The 20,691-nt window shown below is 41.6% G+C and overlaps 1 protein-coding gene across 2 annotated transcripts in view; it reads right to left on the bottom strand.

Moving 5' to 3' along the window:
* The window catches only part of slc18a2 (solute carrier family 18 member 2), a 52,492-nt gene extending 32,102 nt beyond the window's left edge, over positions 1 to 20,390 (bottom strand). The window contains exons 1-8 of one of the 2 annotated variants that reach the window (XM_039783021.1): positions 20,205 to 20,390; positions 19,900 to 20,081; positions 15,386 to 15,722; positions 12,018 to 12,076; positions 11,835 to 11,918; positions 10,278 to 10,370; positions 9,822 to 9,911; positions 9,595 to 9,638 (exon numbers count right to left, since the gene is read on the bottom strand). In XM_039783021.1, the coding sequence (XP_039638955.1) occupies positions 9,595 to 9,638; positions 9,822 to 9,911; positions 10,278 to 10,370; positions 11,835 to 11,918; positions 12,018 to 12,076; positions 15,386 to 15,722; positions 19,900 to 20,032 (840 nt within the window). In that variant the 5' untranslated portion in view covers positions 20,033 to 20,081; positions 20,205 to 20,390. The other variant, XM_039783022.1, reaches the window with a different exon arrangement.
* Between the last annotated feature and the right edge of the window lie 301 nt (positions 20,391 to 20,691).

The raw sequence follows: 20,691 nt of genomic DNA, 5'->3' as shown, positions 1-20,691 counted from the left end.
AGGAATTCTTACATCCACGTGTTCCTTGAATCAAGCTGAATTAACTGATATAGGCCACGCCCATTTCTGCACAAAGGTTTTTTCGCAGTATCGCGCAAAGTGCAAAACCAACTTTTTCGAACTCGTCCTAGGCCGTGCGACCGATCTGCACGAAACCTGGTAGTTAGCATCTCCAGATGGACCTGACAAAAAGTTATTGAAGGAATTTTGCTACGTTAAAGTATGCACATTTGACGACAAAACCAAGTTTCCTAGCTAGCTACTACACACATATCATATCATATCTTGGCCAAATTAAATGTTATCGGCAAATAACTTGAGGTTCTTGTTCAACATCTGATGACGATACTCTGTACCAAATTTGGCGAAGATCGGCCTTTAGGGGGCGCTATAAGCAACGTTTATTTTTTTCCCGCCAATTTTCTCAATGCATTTCAATGGGAAATTTGCAATTGCAATATCTCTGCCACAGTAAAAGCAATCAACACGAAATTTGTGGTGCTCGTTCGGCATGGCGTTCTATGGCTCCCTACCAAAGGGGGCGCTATAATCAACATAAAAGTATTTTGCCCTGTTAATCAATGTTAATGGAATATTTGCAATGGTAATGTATCAAAGACCTTGCAGCTCACACTTCTCAATATTTACTGATGTTTACCTCCTACCATTACGTTTTGGTTTTCGCATTTGCGTGCTCCCCTGGTGTTCTACAATAAACAAACTTCTTAACCCACCTGACAAAGTTTCTACAACCTTCACAGTGGACAAGTGTAACTCTTTTCTCCCATTTTTTCAATCCAAAATCAACACCATTCATATGCGCTGATACCGTGCAAATAAAAATTGCAGTTGGTGCTAAGTGGAGAGTCTGTCATAGTGTGATTGGGCATGTTGGTGGCATTGATTCTTAATTTCCCACGAAGGTGATCGCGGTCACGTGTCAGTTAAACTTCTCATCTCCAATCCTATCTGTATTTGTGAGAAGTGGCGCTGTCCTGAGTTGAAAGCCTACTTTACGGCTTTATTATCGAGTTAATAGGCGCGTGTGTTCGTGTCGGCCGCTGTCCATTTCCTAAGGTTTTGAAATGCAAACAACTTTTGACAACTTTTTTTTTTTTTTTAACGACGTGCGCCTGTGAGCACCCACGGAGGAAAACATCAATCGGCGCCTATGACACCATTTACAACAACCTGACCACCTCCCCTGCTCTTTCAAACACCACACCTGCCTCCCCCCCTCCACCCTCTCAGTCACTCTCTCATTTCTATCTGCTGTCCCCTGTGGTCAGGGGGTTAAGAAGTTTGTTTATGGTAGAGAATTGTTAAAGCTACTCTGTATATGCATGGAGAGGCACTGTTAACCACTACATTTGCAACGGCAGAGTACCCCAGACCTCGTGCATCAAACCTCTCGATATTCACCAACGTTTCTCTCCCCTACGTAATGCATCGGGTCCCGCATTGGCGCAGCTTCGCAGGTCATCGGGGGCGACTGGCGGGGCTCCCCGGGGCGTCGCGGACGACTGGCATCGGAGGCGAATGGCATCGAAGGCGAATGGCATCGGAGGCGAATGGCATTGGAGGCGAATGGCATCGGAGGCTTGGGCCCCGTCATAACTGCTTGCAGTTCTAGTTATTATTATAACAATGTTTTCTGGCGCATACAAGAAGTTCCTCTACTCAAAAGACCAAGATTCCTTGCGAATAGAACATGCGCAGAACACAAATCAATGTTCCTTTTGATGGGGATATGCCGATACGCGTTTACATGACCAAAATTTTGGGTTAGAAAAGGGATAACCCAGGTAGCATATTCGGGTTTTTAAAAACCGGAATATGAGCATATTCGGATTTTTGCCGGTGTTTACATGGCCGTGCGCGACCGGGTTATTGCTAATATTCCGGTTTTGAACGGGTTATTGGCTGCATGTAAACATAGTCAATGTTAGTTTAAACGTTTATTATCACCACTACTGTGAAAAGGCATTTTTGACAAGCGGAGGCAGGCTGCTGCTGCTCGCACCAACGTGCAGAAAACAAACAGACGATACAATCTGAACAAATCAACACTACAGCCAGAAGCCCAGTCTCTTACAGAGCATTGTAGAGTAAAGAGCACAGCATCCACAGTGAAGGGTTTAAGTCAAGTACTCATTTCTAACTCTTCCAGCTTTGTTGAAGACACACTCACTGAAACGGACATTTTGTAACCCCACCCACCATCTTTACCTAAACCTAACTGTCCCATTATTGTCTCGCATGTCAGTTAAACTTAAGCCAAGAGTCCCGACCAAACCCATCTAAATATGACGCCAAAGGACTAGACGCTAAAGGAGGCTTTTGCGTCAGTAACAAATGCCAAAGGCCCCTGACCAAGTGTTGCTTTTGACGCGCTGGGAGTAAGAATGTGTTGAACATGCAGGTTTTTTTCTGTTGGTACCCTAAAAAGTACCACATTCGGTTACACAACCCTATTGTGCCTTGCTGCAAGCCTCTGTGGAACCTAATGGAAATGTCTAATCATTTTAAGAAATGAGTTAGATGAAGAATACTGAAAAGGTGAAAGCATCTGCTAATGACCCGAAACTGATTATCTCAGCATCAGCAGATCTGTTTGGCTAGTATCTCCACTAATAGATCAGATCATGTGTCATCCTGAAAAGAAGCAGCAGAGCACGCTTTCTCTCGTTTCTGAAGCAGTCATTAATTAGTGTTCAAAAACTATGTCTAATGAGTTCATTGAAGCCACTGTGAAGTGCTTTTCACTCTCTTTAAATCTAATGGCCCCATACTGTTGTATCTACCCTGCCCAATCACCTTGCTACAATTACAATTAAAACTCCATGCAGAGGAATAAGCATGGAGAAGCACACAAATGTGACTGACATCCATGGGCTCTTCCATTGTTAAAACTTTGAGTCACGGATCGGATACAATTTCCGATTAGCACCAAAAAAGGGGTGACAATATTTTTTGTAATAATGCTTTCCATTTATTACTTAAAGAACTGTCATAAAACATAGATGTAGACGTACTATGTAGCTGGGTACAGCTCTTACTGCCCTGTACCCGGCTCAAAGCCCCCTATTCTTGGGTGACTCAACTACCAACTGCTGCTGATAGGACGGAGCTCTGTAGCTGGCGTTATGGCTTTTTGAGTTCTTCCGCTCCTCCAGTAGCCATGACCGTCTCCCTCAACTACTTTTAACACGTTCACGTGGACAGAAAATTGCGTTGCCTGTATCTTTTCACGGCAACTGATTGGTTGAGCGAATCCCCATACACACACATTAGAGACGCGACAAAATCTCATATTCCAGACACTGCAATGTTTCGTTACCAAATTCACTTCTGAGACTTTTTTATGCGAGAAATCAACTATATAAAGCTCAAATATGGGCAGGGACAGACGGGGGCTAAAAAACAGCCCTGGGCTTTCTCCCAAATAGGCCCATCAGCCACAGTACTGTAGCCTATCAGACGAGGTATTCACAGCAAGAAACATCTCAAAATCACTGATGATAATTGCGGTTGTGTTTATTAATGAAGCCTCAGCCTTCAAATAAAAACTAAAAATGTACAATGCCATTACATCTGCATTGAAAATATAATACAAATAATGAAATGTCACTGGCTACAGAAATCCCAAATTACACAAACTCGTAATTATAAAACTCTGTAAGAAAGAAAGGGTACAGAGTACTCTGTACTACTTGCTGTACCTGAACATGGGGATTAGATATATTGTAGGCCTATACCAAAACTACACAGAGTGTTAGTTACTATATACTATAACTATTCAAATATAAATGTATATAACGTGTTGATTTGTGTTAAAGAATTAGCATTGAATAACTTATTTAATATTTTCTCAATGTCATATTACACTTTTGATTCATATTAAGGCTGTGAAATGATGAAAATGACTAGGCCCTATCAATGTTGTCTGAGAAGCTTTCACAAACAACCACCAGGTCTTTGCTAGTTCCACAATAATAAACACAAATATGAAAGACAAGGAAAAACTGCACTCTGATGGAAGACAGACAGAAAGTGTAAGCTTGGATTTTTTGGTTAAACTTTGGGTTAAATTTGGTGAGTTACAGTCATGGCCAAAAGTGTTGGCACCCCTGAAATTTTTCCAGAAAATCAAGTATTTCTCACAGAAAAGTATTGCATTAACACATGTTTTGCTATACACATGTTTATTCCCTTTGTGTGTATTGGAACAAAACAAAAAAAGAAGGAAAAAAAGCAAATTGGACATAATTGCACACAAAAAAATGATTGGCACCCTTTCAAAATTGTGGATAAATAAGATTGTTTCAAGCATGTGATGCTCCTTTAAACTCACCTGGGGCAAGTAACAGGTGTGGGCAATATAAAAATCACACCTGAAAGCAGATAAAAAGGAGAGAAGTTGACTTAGTCTGTGCATTGTGTGTATGTGTGTACCACACTAAGCATGGACAACAGAAAGAGGAGAAGATAACTGTCTGAGGACTTGAGAAACAAAATTGTCAAAAAATATCAACAATCTCAAGGTAACAAGTCCATCTCCAGAGATGTAGATGTTCCTTTGTCCACAGTGCGCAGCATTATCAAGAAGTTTGCAACCCATGACACTGTAGCTAATCTCCCTGGACGTGGACGGAAGAGAAGAATTGATGAAAGGCTGCAACGCAGGATAGTCCGGATGGTGGATAAGCAGCCCCAAACAAGTTCTAAAGAAATTCAAGCTGTCTTGCAGGCTCAGGGTGCATCAGTGTCAGTACGAACTATCCGTCGACATTTGAATGAAATGAAACGCTATGGCAGGAGACCCAGGAGGACCCCACTGCTGACACACAGACATGAAAAAGCAAGACTACAGTTTGCCAAAATGTACTTGAGTAAGCCAAAATCCTTCTGGGAAAACATCTTGTGGACAGATGAGACCAAGATAGAGCTTTTTGGTAAAGCACATCATTCTACTGTTTACCGAAAATGGAATGAGGCCTACAAAGAAAAGAACACAGTACCTAGAGTCAAATATGGTGGAGGTTCAAAGATGTTTTGGGTTTGTTTTGCTGCTTCTGGCACTGGGTGCCTTGACTGTGTGCAAGGCATCATGAAATCTGAGGATTACCAAAGGATTTTGGGTCGCAATGTAGGGCCCAGTGTCAAAAAGCTGAGTTTTCGTCCGAGATCGTGGGTCTTCCAGCAGGACAATGATCCCAAACATACTTCAAAAAGCACACAGAAATGGATGGCAACAAAGCGCTGGAGAGTTCTGAAGTGGCCAGCAATGAGTCCAGATCTAAATCCCATTGAACACCTGTGGAGAGATCTTAAAATAGCTGTTGGGAAAAGGCGCCCTTCTAATATGAGAGACCTGGAGCAGTTTGCAAAGGAAGAGTGGTCCAAAATTCCGGGTGAGAGGTGTAAGAAGCTTATTGATGGTTATAGGAAGCGATTGATTTCAGTTATTTTTTCCAAAGGGTGTGCAACCAAATATTAAGTTAAGGGTGCCAATAATTTTGTCCAGCCCATTTTTTGAGTCCAATTTGCTTTTTTTCCTTCTTTTTTTTGTTTTGTTCCAATACACACAAAGGGAATAAACATGTGTATAGCAAAACGTGTTAAAGTGATGGTTCGGAGTAATTCACCCTAGGGTCCTTTGCACCATGACCTCGAGCCAAACACCCCCCCAGAAGCTTTTTTCACCTGGGTCTAACATTGGGAGAGTTATCGTAGATTAGCGTTATCAGCTGAATAGCTTAGTGCAGGGGCTAACGGACCCACGTTTGTATCTCGTAAATTACCCCACTAATAATGCCCGAAATGATACCAAACGTCTACAAGTAGTACAAATAGGTTATGCTCTCATAAAACGATGGATTGGAAAGTTTGTAAGTACACCAGAAGTTTATGTAAATAACACTTGCCTGCTGGCTTCTGCTCTCTGCTGTTGTTGCTGCTGTGAGACGAGTGCTTAGGGCCGTCTACAAATTACAACACCGAAAAGAGATGCACCAAAAATATTTATTAATTTAACTTTTTTTTTTAAAGTAAGTGCTGTAGTATAACTAGCAGGAGACAAGTAATAATTGAGGTAAGTTTGGAGACATTACCTTATTTAATCATTGAATTAATAAATATTTTTGTTGTAACTCTTTTCGGTGTAGTAATTTGTAGACGGCCCTAAGCACTCGTCTAACTGCAGGTAGCAGCAGCAGCAGCAGCAGCAACAGAGAGCTGAAGAGAGCAGAATACTGCACTACCGGGGCTCCGCGGCCGGTTGCCGGCATAACTATAATATATTTACAGTTTGAATTTCGTCACAGCACTTATATCACAGTTATACCAAGGTCTTACAAGCTAACAGTCGGATTTGAATTTAAGGCATTTTTATGAACGTGAGGGGTCTTAGGAGGAGCAGCTAGCTAGCTATGTGTCCCATTCAATACAATGGGAAACGATCGCAGCTAGCTACACTTTCGGCATAACTATAATATATTTACAGTTTGAATTTCATCACAGCATGTATATTACAGGTTCCCCAAGGTCTTATAAAGCTTAGCTAACACTTGTCCGATTTCGGATTTCAATTTAATGCATTTTTGTGAATGTCAGAGGTCTTGTTAGGAGGAGGCTAGCTAGCTCTCATTGATGGACTCCATTTTACCGGGGGCTCTATCAATGAGACTTGCGGACAAGAGGCGTTTATTTCCCCAATCGTTTGTTTAAATAATTCAACTCACATATCCATTATAAGATTAACTGGAACCTGCGGGCTGCGGTAAGAGACTGCGGGCGTTACAAGCTCGCTGACCGCGCTCTCAGTCACTCACCGGCCGGCCGGTAGCAGGGAGAGGGGAGGGAGAACCGCGAGCTACAGGCCCTGGAGCTCTGTCAGGGCAGCGGCGTGTGGTAGTTCCAGTCACCCAGAAAAGGGTGAGTTTGCGGGTATTGAGCACCGCGGGCTGCCGGCCGTGACGGAGCTCATTCGAGCTCACAGCAGGCCAGGGTCTGTGAAGGAGGACAGGCAGGGCGGCGATGTAGCAACCCAGGCAGCACCGGCCGCTGAACTCCGACACACAGTCGGACAAAATTTGCAATTAGCCATCAATTTTTGTAAAACGGCCCATATTTGAGCTTTACAGAGTTGATTTCTCGCATAAAAAAGTTTCAGAAGTGAATTTTGTAATGGAATAGCAGAGATCTGCACGACGTAGATTCAGAAGACTACCTGATCTCAGGTCAGTTGTGTAGCCTATGTAAATGTTGGGGCGTGACCGTTCTCTTAATACATCAATGGGCGTGACAAAGGTACAGGTCCTAGGATGCTGACGTCAACTTCTAGCTTTGTTGAGATTCACCCGTTTTCAGCAGCAGTTTCAAAATATGAGATTTTCATAGTAAAGGGGTATCAATGGGATTTTGAGCTTCTATGTATGTCCTATTTACCCACCGAACTGTCGTTATTCAACTATGACAAGGTAAAATCGGTTTTGCATTCTATCACCCCTTTAAAGACACCCATCAACTCCACAGATCAAAGAAAAGAGCCAGTAATGGTCTGACGAAAGATTACTTTAATTACTTAGGGACTGTTCGGTATTTATGTAATCGACCAGGAAAATAAGCCAGGGTCATGTCTTTTTATTCTTTGTTGAGGGGAGGTTCATCCAACATTTTTCAGTCCGGGGGGAGGGGGGGGGGGGTCATCCAACTTTTGTATTCATGAAACAGCAACATTTCAAAGTGGCTTGTTTGGTGCATATTTTTCCATGTAGCTCTTAGTCTCGGCCCCCACTACCAGATGGGTCTGACCCATGAGTTTGCTGTGGGGCAAGGGGAGCTGCCCCCCTGGTGGTTGAAACGGATAATTGCATTGTTTAAAAAAAGTTATGTTGCTAGTCTGGACATCTTACCGTGCCAAGGATGCAATAAAGGTTTCCTAAATGCCACATTTGATGTCAGCTTACTAATTGATTGCGGGTTTTGTGTAGATTTGGACTTACGTTTATTCCACTTTGTTTAAACGGCGAAGTGGAGGAAGCCTAGTGACGAGTCCATAACAATCAGTTTGTGTGTTGAAGTAATGCAGTAATGCAGGAAGTGTGCATTTAGTTTCCATGCTTATTGTGTTTCCACAACGTTAGTGAGTAAATCTACTGAAATGGCCCCCACACCATAACAGAAGAGTGTGATGCGTCAGATGATAATGCAGAGGTTTAGTCACGTATGTCATTGCTGTAAAAAAACCAATTGGAATCTGTATATATTTGCCAAGCGCAAACCAGTACAGAAGGTATCGATAAATTGTTGGGGGAGGGTCATGCCTTTTTTCCAAATCGTTTTGGAGGGTCATAGAAATTTTTCCGGAGTGTCTATTTGCATCCCTGGTACGAATAGCCTCAGCCACACAGCTGAGCTATTTACACCCTGTGACGTAACAACGAAAACACGTTGCTCGCGTGCACCGAAATCATGGTGGACGTTCATCTTCCATGACTGCAGAAACTGGCACATTAGGAAAGTTTTGTCTCTAAAGTTTATAACAATTGAATTTCTAGCGGAAAATGGATACTACAGTTGTGCTTTCTGTCTTCAGTGAAAGCATACAACCATTAGTAGCTTTGGTCTGGGAGTCTGGAGTTTGGTTCCCTGGTGAGGTGATCTTGTGTTTTTCATTTTGGATTGGATAATTTGCATGCCATTGCACAAGTCAGGGCCCGCAAATGTGAATTTTTTTTTTTGCGGGGTGGTAGGGGAAGACTCATGAATATGCCTGATCTGGTTGGGTTGGTTAGGTTTAGGAAAGAGGAGTGGGATTGGTTATGGTTAGGGTAAGAATGTCAGGGCGAAAATATTCCAAAAAGATGCAATACATGTGTAGTATGGATAACTGTGTGTAAATATATGACAAGGTACTGTAAATGCACAGGGGTGCAAATAGCATACATTGATATTTGTACCAGACGGGGTATTAATAGAACACATTGCTGTGTGCACCGGCGGGGTACGAATAGCATTCATTTCTAATTGCACCAGGGTACGAATAGCATACACTGCTAATTGTACCAGGGGTGCAAATAGCCTCACCCAAATGTTTTTACTGGCGAGGGGAGGGTCATGTCTTTTTTGGCTAAAGGTCCCAAAACTCCTCCGGTGGCCCCTTAAATAAATAAAGAACAGTCCCTTACAGTTCCCTTTGTTGCATTCAGGTTATGTGGGCGTATACCGTTTTAAGTCAGTCATTTTAACTTCAGCTTAAAATGGATTGCAGAATAGAAGGTTGTATCCTGAATGTTAAATTGTCCCTGAGTGTCCTTGTTTGCTTGGGTGAATGTAAAGTATTTTGCACTAGTGTCAGGTTAAAGGTTCTATGTACAGTAAGTGCAGTCCATTTACCATTTACCAAAGGCCATGGTTGTTTTGTTGCATGTCATCCCCCTTCTCTGTTTCTCTTAACACTTCCTGTATGTATGATCCAATTAAGAAAACAAATGCCATAAAAACTTCTTTGACATGTTCTGCAGCTGTAAAGGTCATCTTAATGAAGTCAGATAAGCTTTAGGAAATGAATGATCATGCTAACAAACTCACCTCTGGTTCCACTTTGGTGGGCTGAAGAACAAAGAGCTGCAGAGCTGTAAAGACACACGTTGAATTAACTCAATGTAAGCCTTTGATATCTAAGAGAATACATAGTATTTATAAAATGTATGGAATTGTGTTCAACAATGTTGAGCTCACACATTATCTTTGATTATATTATTATTTGATATATTGTTCTTGGTTTGGATGTACAGTAAGAGACAATGTAACTATACCTCCATCAAACAAAGCCAGGAAAGCCAGAATAAGGAAAGGAGCAGTCTTCCCAACAAACTCATACATCACACTGCCGAATGGGGGTCCAACTGTGGAGAAAACACTGCATGGTCAGTTGTGGAGAGATCAACTTTAATATCACTGCAGTTAATGCAGCTTTTTAACCTAGCTTTTTAAGACAGCTCATGTTGCAACAAGTGTGTCAGGTTAGTTTTGAAAAACATACCAGGAAAAACACGTTTTAACATTAGATATTAGTATGGAATGTACACTAAAACCATGGAATATATGTTTTCACACAGACAATATGTTATGGCTGTGGGTTTTTTTTTCTTCCAAAAATGTATTAATAAGGACTCAGCATTAATGGTAGACACTCAACCCACGCTCCATGTTTAGTTTGTTGTCACCTTTACAGAAATGTTCTCTTGGTTGGACTATGCTTGTTTACATACCTAACACTCCCAGTGCCAGCCCCCCCAGGGCGATCCCGATGGCCTTGCCTCTCTCCTCATCATCTGTGTACACACTCGCAAGCATTCCCATCCCTGAAAACACACAGATGTAAAGATCGTGCGTGTATTATCACTTGTTCATACAGGTTTTATACAACAAAACCATTACTGATAGAGCAAGTCCTATAAGAGTTATACAAGAAATACTTTGTGTTATTGACATGAGTGCTACTGTAGCTAGTTCCATGATGATGATGGCTTTCTTATAATATGCACCTCAATTTTATACAGTATATACTGTATAGTAGGGGGTTCCTACTCTGTTTCTCTTTCAGCTAAGGGGCCTGTAATTGTTGCAATTACATTATAAAAATGTAGAATTTGTTGTCATGATTGAGAATTTATTTAAGTTTCATTTGGTATTAATACGTGATTTTGATTTGGTAAAAGGAAAGTACTTTTGAAGTCTCCGCACAAGGCCTGTTGGGAGACGCGCACGGGAGCGAGTCACAGCAAGTTTACAGAAAGCACGGACAATTTAATGCTCTGATGAATGTTTTACAATTGTTAAAACGGATGTCAGCGATCATAAGGAAACCTTAAGACTATTCTCTTGTTTGTAGCATGGTGCCAACTAGGTATGTTGTTTTGTACACTATGTCTGTACTTTACTTTGGTGAATGTTATTCTACATGCTGTGCATGTCATTCTGTGTTCATATTAAGATAGTCTATATCAACGATGTTCCACTTCTGGGATTGCTCCGGTGCCGCCGGAAATTCCGCCGGATGACTTTTAGGCCGGATGGCCATTACCTTCCTCTTTTGTGTTGGCGTTCTAACCTCCGGTGGATTTGTGAGGACTATGGTTAACTGCTCCTCAGATCTCTGCAGGGTAAATCCAGACAGCTAGCTAGACTATCTGTCCAATCTGAGATTTCTGTTGCACGACTAAAACTACTTTTGAACGTACACATGTTCCACCAAAACAAGTTCCTTCCTTTTTTGCAGCGGCACGGCACTTAGCGCCGCCCAAGATGATTGTGATTGGTTTAAAGAAATGCCAATAAACCAGACCACGTTTTTCTCCCATCCTGGAATGCTGTGTGGATTAGTCAGACCTTCCTCCGCAGCGCTGTGGTGGAAGGTCTGGTAATGCGAGATTAATATTAAGCTAATGTGTTCTTTATTTTTTATCGTTATACTGTGTGTTTAGTTTTCACTGTGGATTTGGAGAGATGCTTCGAAAAACCAGTAGCAAGAAAGTCACTTGTGTCTGCCCGTTCTTCGAGGGAATTATAGGGTGCAAAACTTTGGCGACCCCTGCCCTACACTCTTTCCATCGGATGAGAGGACAGGGGTCTTCACCCCCTGTCTAGCATTGCAACATTTAGGCTACAAACAACCCATAATGCAACACTAATTTAAATAACAGGCTCACTCAATAACACTCAATGTCTATTTTAATTAATATGAATGTATTCAGATGAGCTGAATAGCTGAACAAATGACGGACTGGATTTGAGCATCACAGGGAATTAGAGAGGGGGGGTCTTACCAGCCACAGAGGAGCAGGACGAGCCCACACCCTGCAGGGATCTGGCCACAAACAGCAGAGCGTAGCTCGATGAGAAGGCAAACACTTCACAGCAGCAGGAACAAGAGAAATACAGACAGAAACATCAGGCATGATGCAAGCATTCAGATTTGTGATAATGAAGACACGTTGGATGGAACTTACTGATAGTGGAGAGGAACATGATACAGAAGCCAGCGAATAGGGGAAGCTGGTATCCTATTCTAAAGGGACAAAGAGAAAAAAAGACTACATTTAAGCTTATAATTAGTTTGAGGTGTATACACACACACAGGTTAAAGAAACGGCTGCATTGAAAGGGGAAATTCAATCTTTTCAGCATATTCTAAAGCAGTGAGACCTAAAAAGATTCAATGTTAGAAGTTATGGAGGACTGCTAATTATTTAAATGGGAAATGCTTCAACCAGTTAAGGTTATATTGCTGTACATATGCATATGAATAACGGTTAAAATCCGCTGTCAGTTTGAATACATTATTGAATACATTATTGCAGGTATGGAGGATGTAGATTGTCTCCAACTGTGTATGAAGTGTCAAAACAGAAGGCACAACCAGTACGGATTCATTACCTGAGAGCCAAATGGTTCACATAAACTGCATAAATACTGTAAGTGTCTTTTTAACAGCATAGACACAAAGCATTTGTAGAAATTCTGTATTTGCATGACACATTCTTGCCAGTTACAATTGTTAGCCTAACATTTTAACAGGAGGACTATGACAACATCTTCTTTCATTAAAATGCTAAAATCTGCCATGCACACGGAGCTGTTGTATCCCCCGTAGATACTGGACATGCTTGACTTGCCTTATATTGTCCTCTGTCAGGAGGGAAGGTGACTAACAACAGGTAATGTTCCTTGCCTCAATTACAGCATATCTGAGTGCCCATCGGAGACACTAAATATTGCTTTTGAGGTGAGTGCCAATAATGTTGGAGCATCCACGCTTCTCCCTCTCCACTGAACATTTATCTCACATTCTGCTCAAATCTTTGGACTGGCTCTGTTCTGGTAGCTTTTATTCTTCATTAAAGTGCTCATATTATGCTCATTTTCAAGTTCATAATTGTATTTAGAGGTTGTACCAGAATAGGTTTACATGGTTTAATTTTCAGAAAACACCATATATTTGTTGTACTGCACATTACTGCAGCTCCTCTTTCCACCCTGTGTGTGAGCTCTCTATTTTAGCTACAGAGTGATCTGTTCCATCTTTGTTGGGAGTCGCACATGTACTGCTAGCTTGTCAGTTGCAGAGTATGACGGAGTGCCACGCTAGCAGCTAGGTGAGCATTATTACGTGTGTTACAAAGTGACCCATGTTTGTCTCTGAAGTAAAGGCTGGACTACAATAGAGCTGTTTGGAGCAGTTTGTGAACAGTGTTTTCTGTTGGAGATGGTAAGTCCCTTTTGGGTGGACTTTGGGCTTTTTCACTTTGTAAGCCTATAACATGCACAAAAAAGATATATAACACGATAAAAGAAAGGGGAAAGCCAAAAAGCATAATATGAGCACTTTAAAGCAAAGCCATTATTGGTGGCCATTGGGTGGCAACAAACCAACATATTACCTGACATATTTGTATAAAGTTGTTATCGCTGATGTGTTACAAACAACAACCAATTTACACATTAGCATTCATTTGAAGTCATGTTGCTGGTAGCTTAACAAAAGAAAGTCCATTATTCACATGTTAGCTCTGTTTTAGTCTCAATAACAAATTCAATTGATAATAGGCTCGTTCGAGATGAACTGCGCCTCGCCTGTAAAGTAGACGAGAGCAGGCGGCAGCAGCCGGGGGCGGGGACAAAAGTCCGCTCTCAAGTCGGACAGTTTTCCAGCTGACTTCAGCAGCCTTCAGGCTGAACAGGAAGTGACACAAACACTGTGGTCCGGTCGGGTCCGATTCCGATTTAATAAAATGTTATCAGACCCATATATCAGCTCCTACACAGTCTCCAGTTGGTTTTATTATGACAGAGTAGCTGTCAAAATTCTCTACATGTGATCTGTTGCTGATTTTAATAAACAACAGACTGTAGATGATCTGTAATCTGAACAGATTTAGTTTCTCTGACTTCTAAACATAACTATCAGCCACACAACAGGTGTTCTGTACAGAATAAGCCTTTAAATCAGACAAATAGCAGTTAAAATCCCTCCGATTAAAAATCAATAAAAAGTTTATATAAAACGTCATCATGTTGAGTCGATTCTGAACCAATCAGCTGTTCGATCAGCTGAGAGGCCGGCGTTTCCCAGCATGCACTGGGTCCACCTGCGTCCGCCTGGCTCTTGCAGTTGGTGAAAAGCAACTGCGCTACCTGCGTCTCAGAACTGCGGCCGCCTTGGTCTCGTGAGATTATCGTTGCCCACGTGTGCATGACGTCAGAGCAATTCGGGATCAAGTCGGACACAAATCTAACCGGCATGCATTGGGCGCCGATCGCCGGTGATCGATTCTGCGCAGATCTGGCTCATCTCAGACGAGCCTATTGTCTGCATTGGTGGTGATCATGAGAATAGTGTTCTCCTTAATGGAGTTTAAGGCTTTGCGACAAGTACATTTTGGAAGGCGATTTGTTGATTGGCTGCCTGAAATTTGAGTAACTCATCCAGCTATCCATGCAAGAAAATAGACAATGCACATGCACACACATGCAATCATTCTGCCATTTTTGATTCAGTTTGATTGGATCTGGAGTAGACATGACATTCACCCTCAAAACCAAAAGGACATTAAACTGACAGGGTTTCAATATTCAGCTTTAGATTTCCCTCTCTAAAACTTGAAAAGGGAGTCCGTTGCTGCTCTTTCTCTTCAATTTCTGTTGGATGTTGAATTAGATAAGTGTTGCTCTCTGGCTGCCTTTCCAAACACAAAGGAGAATTTGGCCCTGGGCTAGCAGGAAGCCTCTGTGGCCTGAAAGGAAAGCTGTCATACTGTGATTGTCTTGCTCTGTCCTTTGTTATTCGGCTTTAAATGAAATAATTTTCTCTCCAATGTTTTTTCTGTGTCTTTAACAATTCTTGCATAATGTCATAACATGCCACATAGAGCACCACTGTAGTTCCTGCAAATATGTTCTTCACATGTATTTAAATGAGCTTAATTGACACATTGCATTTGTTACAATTGGCAATTTCTAAAGTAACCAGTAGGAAAGAGTGTGATGGTGGTCACTGAAAAGTCAGTGTTTAACACAAACCGAGTCTAGTACGAACCAGAAAGCTAGATCTATCCTCATGTTGATTGTGACTGAATGATTGAGAAAGTAAAGGGAATTATATGCTAGGATGAATGGCAACTTGTAGCTTTCTGTTCATTATGTGACAACTACATGAATTTCGATTGCTTCTACTGATGATTTTGTGACAGTAATTTCCAGGCTGCGATTACAAAAGCAACAACAATGTTCCAGGTTGCCTGTGAAAACCCTTAACCAGCTAATTCCCCAGCTGTAAATGCTACATAATAAATGTATCCACACAGAGAGAAAAACCTACCTGTTTGTGAGTGGGCCTATGAAGGGGTTGGTAATCAGCTGTACGGTGGCCTTGGAGGCGAACAGCAATCCCACTTTGACATTCTCATTGAGCAGCGTACTGGCAGACTGGGGGCAGTCAGAGGAGTTGTGTGGCAGCTCTGTGGCAGCGGGGGCTGTAGGCACCAGGTCCGGAGACCTGGCTGTGGTGTTGGAACCTGAAGACCTCACGGTGTTGTCGTATAAGGACACAATGCTGTGAAAGGTTACTGGAGCTGCTGGCTGTGACGCAGTGCTGTTCTTCAACACCACGTCTGTTGACTCATCCAGAGTGTACAGGTAGCTGGGGATGATGGGAACTAGAGGGCATAAAGAGGTGAGAGGAGATTGATGCAATGAAATATGACACGACCACTGACTGATGTTCACTAGCATGATGCTATTCCAGATGTTACGGCAACATATGTCAGCAGAGAACAACAGGGCTAATCACAAGCACTAACCTAAAGAAAGAAAGAGACCACCATGATCACATCACCAAAAATTACATTAAAGAAAAGAAAAAAGAATTAAATTCAACTTTATTTATAGTGTAAAATAAGAACAGCAGTCATCTCAAGACACTTTACAGGTAGAGTAGGTCTAGACCACACTCTATAATTTACAAAGACCCAACAACTCCCCCCAAGAGCAAGCATTTGGTGCGACAGTGGTGAGGAGAAACTTCCTTTAAACAGACAGAAACCTCAGACAGAACCTGATTCTTGGTGGGCGGCCATCTGCCGCTGCTGGTTGGGACACGGAGACACTGATACAGATATACAGAAAGATGATTCATAATAATTATAGCAGTTGGTATGATGAACAGTGGCAATTACAATAACAATAAGGATAATAGAACTATGACTAGTATTAATAGTAGTAGCAGTGGAGGGCGTAGCAGGGCGTAGAGCAGGACCACAGCAGCAGCTGCAACCACGATTTAGGTGCCACCACAATCCAAAGAAATCTGCGATTTATTTATTTATAATTACGCCCACATTTCTCATTTAGCCCTGATGGTATCTATTCTTACAGCTAGTCTCAGATATCAGCCCTTCTTCTGCCACCACCTCCAGTTGCTCCAGAGGTGTGCGACCTCTGACATATATATAGCAATTGTAAGTCGCTTTGGATAAAAGCGTCAGCTAAATGACATGTAATGTAATGTAACCTAATATAATAGAAGTGAATGGAATTCTTTTGTGGTGCTGAAAGCACCAAAAGTTAAAGAGCACATATTATGCTGTTTTGTCTTTTCTGACCTATAAATGTTGTTATAATGTTGTATAGTCATGTTAAACGATACCAAAGTGTCAAATAATTAGGTAAATGCATTTAGACGTGAGTCCTGCAGGCAGCTTGTCTCAGTGGGCTCTTTCAATTTCCTGGATTTGTCTACATCAATGAAACGGACTGCCCCTACATGGTCATGCTGCTCCAGCTCAGACCCGGAAGATGACCAATTACAACGGAGTGGGCTTGGCTGGAGTGGGGGCGAGGGAGGGCAACGGGGAGAAGGAACCTAAACCAAGCTTTCAAGTCAAGTCAAGTCAAAGTTTATTTATACAGCACTATTTATACAGACAAGCTGACCAATGTGCTTTACAGAGCAATAGAATATCACATGACAGACAAAACAAGAAAAATTAAAAAACAAATTAAACACTATTAAAAGCAATTTCAGAGGAGCTGCAGATGACGGTAAGAGTTTCCCGACAATCTACAAAGTTTATTGTGCGGTGAATCATGACAGGCTGCTCTATAGGAGTCCTGAACCAAAAACTAAGACCAGAAAAGTTGTATAATGACTGCTCTTTAACATTTTAATGAATGCAGAAAAACATCATGCCTTTCCAGAAACAATGTCCCGCCTCCTCTAGACAATCATCCTTGGTATTCGCAGTAATCATAGGAACTGTTGACAGTGAGCCCTGTGGATTATGTTGCTGGTAAAAAAAAAAAAAAACGGTACGTGACATTTCACAGCTTTGACCACCACGAAGGATTAGATTCACCTCCACTGTGGGAGAAGTTTCAGAAGTACAGGCTGAATTTGGGGGAAACTAAACAGATTACATCTAAATCATTTCCTTTTCTTGCTGATCATTTAGTGCTTCAGCCTAAATGTTTCATATATTCATCTTCTACCGTGCAAAAAGCTGGCACTCTGTTTTTATGTAATTGTTGTGAATTGTATGGCTTTATTAGGGAGTTTTAAACAGAGAGGTGACAGGAAATGAGAGTAGGAAGAAGCTCAGAGCAACATGCAACAAAGGTTCCCGGTTTGCTCTTCATGGTCAGCACCCAAAACTCCAAAGCTGTAGGGCGACCCCACACCCTGACATTCTATTATATTGCTGAGTGGAAGGAGGGAGTAATATAGCACTGCTCATGACATGATGCAGGCAGGCAGAAACACGCTCACGGGTGAATGTTGCTGCTGGTAACAGAAAATAAAGACATTTGTACAGCAAGACTCTTCAGAGTGATTCGGCGAGACAAACCAGTTTGAGGCAACTGGTATTAAAAAAAACAATCTACCTTTTTTGATTCTTCACAGAAACATGTTCTATTTTCTCACATGACAGACAGTGAATAACAAACGCATCAACAAAATCATTGGCCCATTGTGTTCTCCTGCTGCTCCTGGACACGCTTGGTCAGTTTGGCTATTTGATCTCTTCATGATACAGCACTCTTAAACAAATGTCAATCAAAACATAGTTAACACGGTCTGTTGGTAAACCCCTCTTTAAAATATGAGTTTGTGTGATTGGTTACTAATAAAGTTAAGCCTTGAGATTATAAAGTACTAGCCAGACAGAAACTGTTGCCATTGGCAGTGTAGAACAAATGCTACAAAAATAAAATGATATATAACTTTACATCATTTTTACATTTTGTAACAGAAAGATAGGAATTATAAAAATTATGAATAATATATTCATATATTGAATTTGCATGGATGGCACTGTCATCCATACAATGTCCAAATAGTATAAATGATTGTGATAGTGGACATGAAATATGATCTACGATTTTGAATACTGCAGTGATTGAATATTAATGTGGGTTAGACTTTAAAGGCTGCATGTAACCAACAGATGTAATTTTCTGTCTTTAGGTTATTTTCAATGATTCAATTCAACAATTTTCAATAATTGTGCATCACGTGCCAAGGTCTGCTTCATACTAGTGGAGCGATCTGCTTTAACAGCCTTAATTCAAGATCTTGTCTCTATGAAATTATAAAATTCTATGAATAGATGAGAATGGTTCCAGCTGTCAGAAACAGATGCAGAGTGTGTGGAAGCTGCAGCTCTGACTCCGTGATCCAACAAAGACGTATCTGATTGCCTACAGACGTAACACAACTTGTCAAAAATGTAAACTGTTGATGCTGCTCTCAGTCATTAACTCTTCCTACACTATACAGCTTCTTTTTTTTTTCCTTTAAACTATTATTTTATACCCATTATGTTTTAAAGGAAAAATCAATAGAAACGTGTATTATATATTAGATGCATTTTATATCATCAAAATACCTAATATATGATATGGTGTGTTTTAGAAAAGAATGAAAGGTTTTTCAAAGGGTGCTGTGGAAATGATTGGGATGGTAATGACACACACACACACGCACACACACACACACACACACACACACACACACACACACACACACACACACACACACACACACACACACACACAGAGCCAGTTTTCAGAGCATCAGCAGCAGTAACACACTGGGTTATATTGAACATTAGACAGAGTGTTTGAGCTGTGATGTAGCCCGTGAGTGATCAGCTGTGAACGTGCACGCGGACAGCTGCTGTTCTGCTGCTCCAGTGAGCATCAAGAGCTTTGGAGCCGGTTTAACTGGACATGGATCTTTATTTTGGCTCTTGGAGGAATTTGATATCATAATAACAAATATTGGCGGATGACGTGAGCCCGTCCCCTGCGGCGATTACGCGCTTGTAGCCTATAGGCTACGAGAATGAGTTTTGGAAAATGACAGAATTACCATCAATAGGCTACACTGTATTTGAATAACCTACCTACGGTCTATTGTTACTTTATCACCTGGACGCTACTCATGTTGAAATACACACTTTACTTAAGAGAGTATATCAGTAGCTAGGCCTATTATGGGATGTTATCTCTCTGCCCGATGCAGGGTTAGCGATATATGACCTGAGCTCACATCTGATTTTGTCATTCGATATTCGATTTGAAAGTTAAATGTAAAAATGATAATAATAATGTTCACTTTGGTAACCTGTCACTTGCACTATATTCCAGACATATGGACACATGATTATGAGGGGTTTGATGGAGCGCTGATCTGCTGGCTGACTGACTGACTGGAGCTACAAAGACACTGGGCATCTCTGGACAGACCTGGGGAACTGGACTACCTGTTGCGCAAAGAAGAAAAGAAACTCTTTGCAGAGATGCAAGAGATGAGAAAAGTAGCAGTGTACCTACCGACTACAGTCAGCAGCATGTTATCCAAGAGCAGAGCGACGAAAACAATGAAGAGACTCAGTTTCCTCGATTGTCTCTCTTCTCGGAGCCATTTGATCAAACTAAACTGCCGAAGCGCATCCAGTCTCCCCATTGTGTTAGTCCCGAAAAGAGCAGGGTAACAGAACGGACGACAGAAGCTCCTGGAGAGACACAAGTGCCAACGATTGGTCAGTAACTTTAACAAATAACCCTCCCAGTCTATGTGAAGCGGTGGATAAACTGCTGAGAATGTGAGGCGGAGCGCTGCACAGCATGCATCTTACCTGGGATGCGCAGGGGGTCAACAGCAGCGGCAGCAGCGCGGCTGGGAGGACGGGATGCTGTCTTTCTACTGACTGGAGCCACCGCTGACGTCACTCAACCTGTATGTGTGTGGGTCCCCGTCAGACCTACCTTCACACATTCAAACCGCAACTAGATTAGATCAGCCCAAACAATGGACAACACACACAAAGCCTAACTCTCGGCTGTAATGATGATGGATCAATACTGAGCTGATGCCACCGTGTGAGCTTTCACACTGCTTGGTGATCAGAAACAGGGCTCAACGCAAATCTTCTTATTAACAACATCATTTAAAAACCCATAAAGAATCAGAACAGACAATAATAATAATAATAATAATAATAATAATAATAATAATGTTTGTACATTTTCATTAAAGACTTCAATAAATGCCAAAAGCCCAATCACTAACTAACAGGTCTGCATACAAGATCAAATATAGATCTAGGCTATGTGTTTCGCAAT

Source organism: Perca fluviatilis, chromosome 19 (assembly GCF_010015445.1).
Source record: "Perca fluviatilis chromosome 19, GENO_Pfluv_1.0, whole genome shotgun sequence".
Taxonomy (NCBI): Eukaryota; Metazoa; Chordata; class Actinopteri; order Perciformes; family Percidae; genus Perca; species Perca fluviatilis.
Note: the sequence above shows the minus strand (reverse complement) of the source record. Positions and strands in the feature narration are given on the sequence as shown.